Raw genomic sequence first — 11,192 nt, 5'->3', positions numbered from 1 at the left:
TTTGGACAGATGATTAAACAACAATAATAATAATAATAATAATAATAATAATAATAATAGTAGTAATATCAGGCAGTACATCTCACTTGACGATATGTGTCAGAGGCAGTTTGTATGCATCTGAAGTCTGTTTAGTGTAATAAGTAACTTGTCAACGATGTATGTAATGGAGGGGGGAAAGGAACTCGCCATACTACTCCATTATCTTCTGGCCTAGTCGCCTCATTAGTGGTGCCTTGTTGATATCATTTGTGAGTTTCATACCTTCGGACAGTTACAATAATAATAGTAATAATAATGTATTTATTTACTTTGTGTTTCATTAAATTAGAGAGACCATTAGATAATGGAGAAATTGTACAATGATGCTAACTTCTCCTGTATTTAATATAGAATACAGGGTGATGCCAATAATTCTTTGGTAGGAAGTCGAGACCATTCTTAGGGCAATTTATTCATGTTCGCCGGATTGAACCCGGGGATCTTCCGGCTGGGACTCTGTGGTTCCGTACGAACTACCAGACGTGGTTTCTTCTATCATAATGCACAGATAAAATAATTACGCATTAACATAACATCACAGTCTAGTAAGTTATATACAGTCGCGAAGCTCAATACATAGTAAATATGCAAACATTAGATAGTTGCTCACCACTAGGATCGCTAATATCGCCTCAATACAGGCAATGCAAAATAGTACCGTCACAGTCTATTGTTTCTAGCACCCTCAAAACTCAAGCTTCGTGACTGTATATAGTACACTGTGATAACATGCTGTTGCAGTAGCATCAAGACTAACTTATAAACAGAAATAGGCCTACTAGTTTTATGACTTACGTAAACTAGGTCCAGGCCTCTTTAATCAAATCTGAAGCTTTCTCAGCTATCATTAGAACAGCTGCATGTGGATTGGCGTTTACTAGTACCGGCATGACAGAAGCATCTACAACTCTCAGCTTTTTTATTTTGTGAACTCTAAGCGAAGAATCAACTACAGCTGATCTGTCACTAGAAGGCCCCATTTTGCATGTCCCACTGAAATGATAGGACGGATAACTGTAATTTGTTGCTAAGCAACGAAAATAGTTGAAAGTTCCAAAAGTGAAATCTTTACACTTCGTGTTAGGTTCTGTATCCACTGACATTCCATTTTCTTTTAGAGTTTTGGTGTTCATTAATTCTTTCACCACAAAATCGTTACCTTGTGAAATTACGTCAATATCATGACTGTCTAAAATATAATTTATTATAGGTTGACTAAATGGATCAGTTGTGTTTATAGCTATGTAACCTCGTGTTCTGGGACGTACAGCTATAGTTTCAACTGAGATGCGATTGTAATATGATAACGGTGTATGGAAACTTTGATTTGGATGGAAAAATTGCGGGAAAAATAAGAATTGTATATCAGGGAAGTTTCTTGTTGAGAAAGTAGAGTTTATATAAGCTGTGACGTCAAATGTGCCAACACTTGCAAGTGCTCCTTCATGTCTCCAGAAATACCGAAGGATATCATCAACTACATCCTGGTTTTTTGGTACTGTTTGTCGTTTTTCGTCTAATATCAAATCAATCCCTGTTTTGAAATGGTTTTGAAGGTTTCGTCCCACGTTTAGGTCCTCAATTACGGCAATTCCGAGCGACTGTAACGTTTTTATCGGTCCAATACCAGAAAGCATGAGCAACTGAGGTGAATTTACAGCTCCTGCACATAGAAGAACCTCTTTACTAGCAAATGCTATACGTTTGATGAATTTGTTGTCTTCTAGAACGTATTCCACTCCTTCTGCTTCTCTTGTTTCATGCCCTACAATCACCTTGGTTACCCTCGCGTTTGTGACGATGGCGAGGTTAGGTCGACCATGCCTGATCGGATCTAGGAAGGCCTTGCCCGCGCTTTGTCGAGTCCCGGCATTTTGAAAGAATTGCATCCGCATGGATCCCGCCTGACTCTCGGCATTGATATCTGTCTCCTTAAGGTCTAGTTCTTGTAAAGCGTTGAGGAGGAGACGGGAGTTTGAGTCCTGGTGAGGAAACCTCCCGATTGTCTGCAGTCCAGCTGTGTTGTGGTAGTGTGTATTATTTGCAATGCAAGAGTCGAGATTGTCCTCGGATTTCTTGAAGTAGGGGAGAACATCGTCGAAAGACCATCCAGGATTTCCTATAAACAAATGAAAGAGTAAATAAATTGTTAGAAATAAGTATGGCTACATGAACATACTGTTTAGTAAAATATAGAGGCAATTTTGAAAATAAAAACACGTTAATGAATTCCTTCATGTGCATAAAAAGTAAACATCATGTCGTTGTCCTCATCATTATCATCATCGTAATCATCATCATCATCATCATCATCATCATCATCATCATCATCATCATCATCTAGCGTCGTTGGTATAGCGCTTGGCTTCTATGCCCGAGGTTGCGGGTTCGATCCCGGGCCAGCTCAATGGCATTTAAGTGTGCTTAAATGCGACAGGCTTATGTCAGTAGATTTACTAGCATGTAAAAGAACTCTTGCGGGACAAAATTCCGGCACACCGGCGACGCTGATATAACCTCAGCAGTTGCGAGCGTCGTTAAATAAAACATTTAACATTTATCATCATCATCATCATCATAATCATAATCATAATCAATGGTATCAAGTGTTAAGCTATAAGGCCTGTTACGGTTTTCAGTTTTCCATGGCGAGAGATCCTTCCATTAGGACTGTAGGCTATTTGAAGATATCCTTTGAACGTCCTGTGTTGAATATTCTATCCTTATGTATGTACAACATTTACGAGTAAATCTATTCCTTGTTTCGATGCATACTAACTACCTCCTCTCTAAATATTGGAGAACATTCTGTATACAGAACGGTTTTACAATATACTACGAATAGTACAATACAAAGGGTTAATATCGATACTTAATAAGATACAATACAGAAATATTCATGCAGCGTTGTTGAATGTCATGAAATTTTTTCTAATAAATAGGCCTAATTTTTATTTTTAACATAAATGCGGATGACATGAATATGTTAGGTGAAAATCCACAAACCATTAGGGAAAATAGGCCTACAGGAATTTTACTTGAAGCAAGTAAAGAGATAGGTTTGAAAGTAAATCCAGAAAAGACAAAGTATATGATTATGTCTCGTGATGAGAATATTGTACGAAATGGAAATATAAAAATTGAAAATTTATCCTTTGAAGTGGTGGAAAAATTCAAGTAACTGGTAACAAATATAAATGATACTCGGGAGGAAATTAAACACAGAAGAAATATGAGAAATTCCTGTTATTATTCGGTTGAGAAGCTTTTGTCATCCAGTCTGCTGTCAAAAAATCTGAAAGTTAGAATTTATAAAACAGTTATATTACCGGTTGTTCTTTATGGTTGTGAAACTTGGACTCTCAGTTTGAGAGAGGAACATAGGTTTAAGCGTGTTTGAGAATAAGGTTCTTAGGAAAATATTTGGGGCTAAGAGGGATGAAGTTACAGGAGAATGTAGAAAGTTACACAACACAGAACTGCACGCATTGTATTCTTCACCTGACATAATTAGGAACATTAAATCCAGACGTTTGAGATGGGCAGGACATGTAGCACGTATGAGTGAATCTATAAATGCATATAGAGTGTTAGTTGGAAGGCCGGAGGGAAAAAGACCTTTAGGGAGGCCGAGACGTAGATGGGAAGATATTAAAATGGATTTGAGGGAGGTGGGATATGATGGTAGAGAATGGATTAATCTTGCTCAGGATAGGGACCAATGGCGGGCTTATGTGAGGGCGGCAATGAACCTCCGGGTTCCTTAAAAGCCAGTAAGTAACATACCTATAAATTGTCTTTATTATTTTAACAGTTACTTCGATTTATATTACTATAATTGTTTGATTCTCAGAATTAGCCTACATGTAACCACATTTGTTTCAATTTTGTTATTATTATTATTATTATTATTATTATTATTATTATTATTATTATTATTATTATTATTATTATTATTATTATTATTACATTGTTCCTGTATTTCTGCCATTTTTTATATTTGCTATAATACTGGTTGAGTGGAAGAGAAGGCTTTATGGATTTGACTCTGCCAGTAAAAATAGATCTACTAAATAAATGAATGAATAAATAAATAAATAAATAAATAAATAAATAAATAATAAATAAATAAATTCAGCTACAGAAGAGAAGGCGTGAGGAATTAGGTAATCTACTTCTTTAATTTGTTTTAATCTTGTGTTTTGAATTTCATTTTTTATTTCAAAAGGGAGGCTATTAAATATTTTTACTGCCATATAACGCACTGCAGCTATCCCCAGAAGTTGAGCTTGGAAATTCGAGCATTTCATATTGAGTCTTGGATACTTCGGGGATATTTATCTGAACGACAAGGGTAGAGGAAAAACCAGACGTTGGCATGTTTTACGTGGTTTTTCTTCAATTTGTCAAAGTATTCAGATTCTTACCCATTTCCTGCCAAAGGTTAAAGATACGTTCGTTTCCCCTGTTGTACATCATGAGGTTGATGAGGCTACCTCCACCGAGTCCTCGTCCGGTGGTAGCAGGACAGGACTCTCCCCCGCAGAGAGCCTCTTGCGGTTGTGTACTGAAACCCCAGGACAGCCTGCTAGGTCGAGCGAAGGGCGTGAAAGAGGGCACTCGGACTGGGAGGGGCTCTCCACCCCCCGCCTCCAGCAGCAGCACGCTCCACCCCTCAATCTCAGACAATCTGGGGGTCAAGAAACGAAACCTTCTTTTCATGGGATCATTATTACACCGCGGTTTCGGTATACCTACAGCTGTTGCGTACTTGTGTTGTGTAATGAACATTTTACGGAAATTAATTTATTGATCGTATTCCATACCCTTAAACACTTCACCCAATCCCAAATTTAGGGTTTTCACTGGAGCTGTGAGCAGTATGCGAAAAGGATAAATGCAAACAAGACGAAGAGCATGGGTGTTGGAAGAAAAATAAAGAAGGTAAACTTGCGAATTGTAAATGAGGCATTAGAGCATACATGGGCACAATTTTCGGTTACGTGAGGCACTCGATTTGAAATAGTGCTTACCCACTGAGAAGTCTTACGAAAAAAAAAAGAGACATGAAGCAAGGAACAGAGAAGGAGAGGCTGGAGGGAGAGAGAGAGAGGGGGGGGGGGTGGCTGACAGGACGAAGTTCCTCTTTTGGTTCATAGATGTCGCATTTATTCTTTTTGTTCCACTTTCCCACACTAGATGTCACCCCACCCTAAACCCCTATTTCCACTCTTTCCCGCTAGAGTGTGTGGTGAGCTTGTAGGGGAAAAGTGGAAAGGGGTCGTGGGCGGAGCTTAGCGTTCGCCGTATTACGTTTTTCCCGAAATAGTTTGTTTACTAGGAGAGGAGACTGCAGAGTAGGATGGGAAATATAAACTGCTGTGACCTCCGTCACCTTATCGTAATCGCTAAGGCGGTCAGTGGCGAATTATTAGGAAAGGGCTTGGTTAACGTGAGAGACTCGAAAACTTTTATTCAATTTGGCAAATTAATTCGGCAGCTTTAATCATAAACCTCTTTACTGTTTCTCCGTAGTTGAATTGATTTAAATCACTGGCGAGAAATTGCGTAACTAGCCAATAATATTCCATCACGTTGTTTACGTTTATTTTCTTGAATAGTCCGGCGTTTATCAAGATTACTTAATAGATTTGCACGTTCTCGACCAAACATAATTTCAGAAAATCATATTTCGTTTTCTACGCACATTTGATATATTTTTAATAAATTTCTTTTGGAAATAATGCTACAAACAACATTTAATTCCCCGTACCTTTTAAGCAGCGTGTTTAAGGTATAATGTCGTATTTAGTATACTATGCAAATGTTAAGATCATAAATTTTGTTCGGAATAGTGCGAAAAATAACTTTAATTTGTCTTACCTTCTAATTCAGCATGTTCTTTATGACATAAGGAGTAATGTCGTTATATATTAAATTTATTAATGCCTAATAGGATTTTCGAGCATAGCCCTAACATACATCGTATGTTCTCCCCTTCTAAACAGCAAAAAAACTCTTCCTCCCATTTCTCATGAAATAATCGTTTTCTAACGCGTACACATTGCTTTGATAATACCATTATGCCACCACTGATATTGCTTATGAAACTGATATAGAACCTGCCCACGCCTAGGAGCTACGTGAGGGAGGAACGGGGACTGTGAAGAGATGTCACTCAGAGCGATAAGCTCTGTGAAGGTCAGTGAGGCACAAATTCTTATGTGAGGCACGATGCCCATCTCTGCAGTAGAGCAAGTGGACAGCTTCAAATACTTGGGGTGTACTATAAGCAGTAACATGAGCTGCTGCCAGGAAGTCAAAAGAAGGATAGCATTGGCAAAGGAAGGTTTTAATAGAAAAAGGAGCATCCTCTGTAGAAAGAACTAAGGAAGAGATTAGTGAAGTACTTTGTGTGGAGTGTGGCATTGTACGGAACAAAAACATGGACATTACCATTAAGTGAAGAGAAACGAGGAAAATATAGGCAATATAAAACTTCACTACAACATTTGCTTTTCGTGATTCGTATACATAAATTAACAGCCTTAAAATACGTACATTCAAACAAAATAGACTATGCATTTTCCTAAACTTACGATCCCTAATGATAGCTTAGGTAATTATAGTGGTGTCGTTTTCATTATGAACAAGCGGAAGCCAGAAATAGGTCCAAGCTGTTAAAATCTGCACATTTATATCACTTGCACCCTGCTTGTGTTATGTAATGTTACTTTAAAATCTCTTCACACGATACTCATCTGTTAGCCAGCACGCAGCCTGCTGGTCCCGCCCCCACTATGATGAAATCGAACTCTTCGCAGTCTCCCAGTAGCCATGGTGACACGATATCCTCCGGTGTCTGGTAGTCGATGAATAGGGGCATCAAAGTTGCAAGAATGTAGAGAGCCAGCATGTTTGATTGGAGAGCTGCTTCCACTGAGAACTATGTGTAATGTGTTAGTCAATACGATGGAATGCATGTTTCAGTCGGAGCTAAACTATCCCACAAGAGAGTTTTTCATTATTTTATTACGAGAAATCCAGCATTCTGCAGAATTCCTGCAATCTCTGGTGAAGGAAAGTTGCTGCTCTATCTATTATAGAAGTAATAATAATAATAATAATAATGATAATAATAATAATAATGATAATAATAATAATAATAATAATAATATTCCTGCTCTTCCAGTCAAGTTAAACGACAGAATAATCCCTTTTGCTTCCTGTGTTAAAAACCTTGGAGTTTACTTTGACACGCATTTACACTGGAATAACCTAGTAACTCATATTACCAAAAAAGTGCTTTCCATACTACATTCCTTAAACAGCGTTCGAAAATTCCTCCCGCTATCACTCAAGAAAATACTAGTGGAAACACTAGTAATGCCCCACTTCGATTATTGTGATTTTCTACTGACTGACCTCAATGTCAACCAGTCGCAAAGATTACAACGTGTTCATAATTCTTGTGTTCGCTTCGTCTGCGATGTCCGTCGCGCTGACCACATTACCCCATCCTTCCAAACTCTAAACTGGCTACGGCTTAACGAACGTAGAAATTTTCATTCTCTTGTTCTCCTTTTCCAAGTCCTTCACACCTCTACACCTACCTACCTTGCCTCCCGTTTCAGTTACCTGTCATCATATCATAATCTCTTCACACGCACGCAAAATAGCCGCATACTAGCCATACCAACACATAAGACATCATCGTATTCATCATCATACACAATCTCGCTCTCGCGCTTGTGGAATACCCTACCCAGTGACATCAGAGACTGTCGGAATTTAGTAGCGTTCAAAAGCAAACTTATTAAGCATTTTCTTACTGCGTAGAGTAGGTTTAATTTTTACTTAGTTAATAAAAAAAAATTTTTCTCTCTTCTTAATTTTTACAATGAACTGTCTAGCTTTTATTAGTCTGTTAATTCTTTTAGTACTTTGATTTTTATTGTATTTGTAAATTCAATATTAGTTGTAATTATAATTGTAATTGTATTCTTTATATTGTAGTTGTAATCCCCTGGTAGAGGGGAAGAGAAGGTCTGGTGGCCTTATCTCTACCAGGTTAAATAAATAAATAAATAAATAAATAAATAAATAAATAATATAGTTATAATGATAATAATAATAATAATAATAATAATATGTGTTATTGCAAATAATATAAAATGGTATTAGTTGTAGACTGCGTATTATAAAATAATAAATAATAAATAAAATAATTGCACAACGAGTTATATCCCACACCTGTGGAGTAACGGCTATCGCGTCTGGCCGCGAAACCAGGTGGCCCAGGTTCGATTCCTGGTTGAGGTTTTTTCCGGCGTTTTCCCTCAACCCAATATGAGCAAATGCTGGGTAACTTTCGGTGTTGGAACCCTGACTCATTTCACCGGCATTATCACCTTCATTTCATTCAGAAGCTAAATAACCTGAGATGTTGATAAAGAGTCGTAAAATAACCTACTAAAAACAGTCATCCCTATAACAATCTGTAGTTTACTTATTTATATAGGCTATGCAGTTAGTTAGCACTTTAATAAATTAAATAGAATCATGGATCTAAGTATCATCGAATGTAACTAATAAGTTACTGTGGTTTAAAAAGTTTATTATTATTATTATTATTATTATTATTATTATTATTATTATTATTATTATTATTGTCAATTTATGTCAGATGCGTTTCCAATTCACTGTGGGCTAAAGCAAGGAGATGCACTATCACCTTTACTTTTTAACTTTGCTCTAGAATATGCCATTACGAAAGTCCAGGATAACAGACAGGGTTTGGAATTGAACGGGTTACATCAGCTGCTTGTCTATGCGGATGACGTGATTATGTTAGGAGAAAATCGACAAACGATTAGGGAAAATGCGGCAATTTTACTTGAAGCAAGTAAAGAAATAGGTTTGCAAGTAAATCCCGAAAAGACAAAGTATATGATTATGTCTCGTGACGTGAATATTGTACGAAATGGAAATATAAAAATTGGAAATTTATCTTTTGAAGAGGTGGAGAAGTTCAAATATCTTGGAGCAACAGTAACAAATATAAATTATACTCGAGAGGAAATTAAACACAGAATGAATATGGGACATGCCTGTTATTATTCGATTGAGAAGCTTTTATCATCCAGTCTGCTGTCAAAAAATCTGAAAGTTAGAATTTATAAAACAGTTATATTACCGGTTGTTCTGTATGGTTGTGAAACTTGGACTCTCACTTTGAGAGAAGAACAGAGATTAAGGGTGGTTGAGAATAAGGTGCTTAGGAAAATATTTGGAGCTAAGAGGGATGAAGTCACAGGAGAATGGAAAAAGCTACACAACACAGAACTGCACGCATTGTATTCTTCACCTGACATAATTAGGAACATTAAATCCTGACGTTTGAGAGGCAGGGCATGTAGCACGTATGGGCGAATCCAGAAATGGATATAGTGTGTTAGTTGGGAGGCCGGAGGGAAAAAGACCTTTAGGGGGGCCGAGACGTAGATGGGAGAATAATATTAAAATGGATTTGAGGGAGGTGGGATATGATGGTAGAGATTGTATTAATCTTGCTCAGGATAGGGACCGATGGGGGGCTCATGTGAGGGCGGCAATGAACCTCCGGGTTCCTTAAAAGCCAGTAAGTATTATTATTATTATTATTATTATTATTATTATTATTATTATTACATATTTTTGTTGTTGCTAACGACTTTTATATCACTGTTTTTAAGCTTTGTGAGTACCTAATAGTTTTTTTTTTTAACAAAATACTTGTAAGGTTATACCAGTACGTTACCTATTTGATCTCCTTTCATAAATCACTATTCCTTTGCTCCATAAATTCACAATACAGCATTATTAATACACTTTACAGTAGGCAAGCAACACCAGTTAACTGGCACCAGGATACGAAAAGAAACTTTCCGCTGACTCTGTAACAGTTAAGATAAAAGCAAGGGCTTTTCCATCGAACGCTAGAAAACAGGTTTGTGCGATATGGTATGGAATTTTACATGCTGTTTGTTTGATAACATGTTTTAGACGGTGTTTTAAATACTCAAATACGAACTCCTAATCGTTACTAAGGTAACAGCGGAAAGAGAATTAACGACAAATGAAGATCGAAGTACCAGTACAGGAAGTGCTAGCATACTTTCTAGGAGATAACTTGTCTTCATTATTCTATTGGAAGTAATTAAATTATCAGAAAATAGTTTCAGGAAAGTTATTATTATTATTATTATTATTATTATTATTATTATTATTATTATTATTATTATTAGTAAATATGGGAAATGTTTGTAATTATTCGATTGAGAAGCTTTTATCATCCAGTTTGCTTTAAAGAAAATAATAAGTTAGAATTTATAAAAAAGTTGTATTACCAGTTCTGTATGGTTGTGAAACTTGGACTCTCACTTTAAGAGAGGAACAGAGGTTAAGGGAGTTCGAGAATAAGGTGCTTAGGAAAATATTTGGTGCTAAAGGGATGAAATTACAGGAGAATGTAGAAAGTTGCACATCGCAGAACTGCACGCATTGTATTCTTCACCTGACATAATTAGGAACATTTAATCCAGACTTTTGAGACGGGCAGGGCTAGTAGCACGTATGGGTGAATCCAGAATTACATATAGAGTGTTAGTTGGAAGATCTTAGGGAAAAAGACCTTTGGGGAGGCCAAGGATTAGATGGGAGGGTAATATTAAAATGAGTTTGAGGGAGGTGGGATATGATGATAGGGACTGGATTAATCTTGCTCAGGATAGGGACCGATGGCGGGCTTATGTGAGGGCGGCAATGAACTTCCGGGTTCTCTAAAAGCCACTTGTAAATAAATAAATAGTCCTATTATTATTATTATTATTATTATTATTATTATTATTATTATTATTATTATTATTATTATTATTATTATTGTAGAGTAGCTGGCTACGGACTGGAAGGTCCGGAGTTCGATCCCAGGTGGTGACAGGATTTTTTCTCGTTGCCAAACTTTCAGAACGGCCCCGAGGTTCACTCAGCCTCCTATAAAATTGAGTACCGGGTCTTTCCCGGGGGTAAAAGGCGGTCAGAGCGTGGTGCCGACTACACCACCTCATTCCAGTGCCGAGGTCATGGAAAGCATGGGGCTCTACCTCCATGTC

At 37.1% G+C, this 11,192-nt stretch overlaps 1 protein-coding gene across 2 annotated transcripts; it reads right to left on the bottom strand.

Annotated features, from left to right (window-relative positions):
• Positions 1-283: 283 nt before the first annotated feature.
• On the bottom strand, positions 284-9,991 carry LOC138700937 (glucose dehydrogenase [FAD, quinone]-like). 2 transcript variants are annotated; one of them, XM_069827379.1, is made up of 3 exons: positions 9,842-9,991; positions 4,470-4,732; positions 284-2,161 (listed from the first exon to the last, which is right to left on the bottom strand). In XM_069827379.1, the coding sequence occupies exons 2-3, from the start codon at positions 4,519-4,521 to the stop codon at positions 843-845; spliced, it is 1,371 nt and encodes a 456-aa protein (XP_069683480.1). In that variant the 5' UTR covers positions 4,522-4,732; positions 9,842-9,991; the 3' UTR covers positions 284-842. The 2 variants fall into 2 exon arrangements, with proteins under 2 accessions (XP_069683480.1, XP_069683478.1); XM_069827377.1 differs by having other exon boundaries at positions 4,470-6,988; positions 9,842-9,981.
• Positions 9,992-11,192: the final 1,201 nt, after the last annotated feature.

This window comes from Periplaneta americana, chromosome 6, assembly GCF_040183065.1.
Source record: "Periplaneta americana isolate PAMFEO1 chromosome 6, P.americana_PAMFEO1_priV1, whole genome shotgun sequence".
In the NCBI taxonomy this organism is placed as follows: domain Eukaryota; kingdom Metazoa; phylum Arthropoda; class Insecta; order Blattodea; family Blattidae; genus Periplaneta; species Periplaneta americana.
This window is presented reverse-complemented; position numbering and strand designations above follow the sequence as displayed.

Bases quoted from the DNA above. Each gene is read 5' to 3' on its own strand.
- LOC138700937 (XM_069827377.1), bottom strand. From the start codon at position 4,833: ATGTTCATTACACAACACAAGTACGCAACAGCTGTAGGTATACCGAAA. The intron at 2,162-4,469 runs GTAAGAATCTGA...ATTTGTTTATAG, and splicing joins TAACCTTTGGCAGGAAATGG to GAAATCCTGGATGGTCTTTC.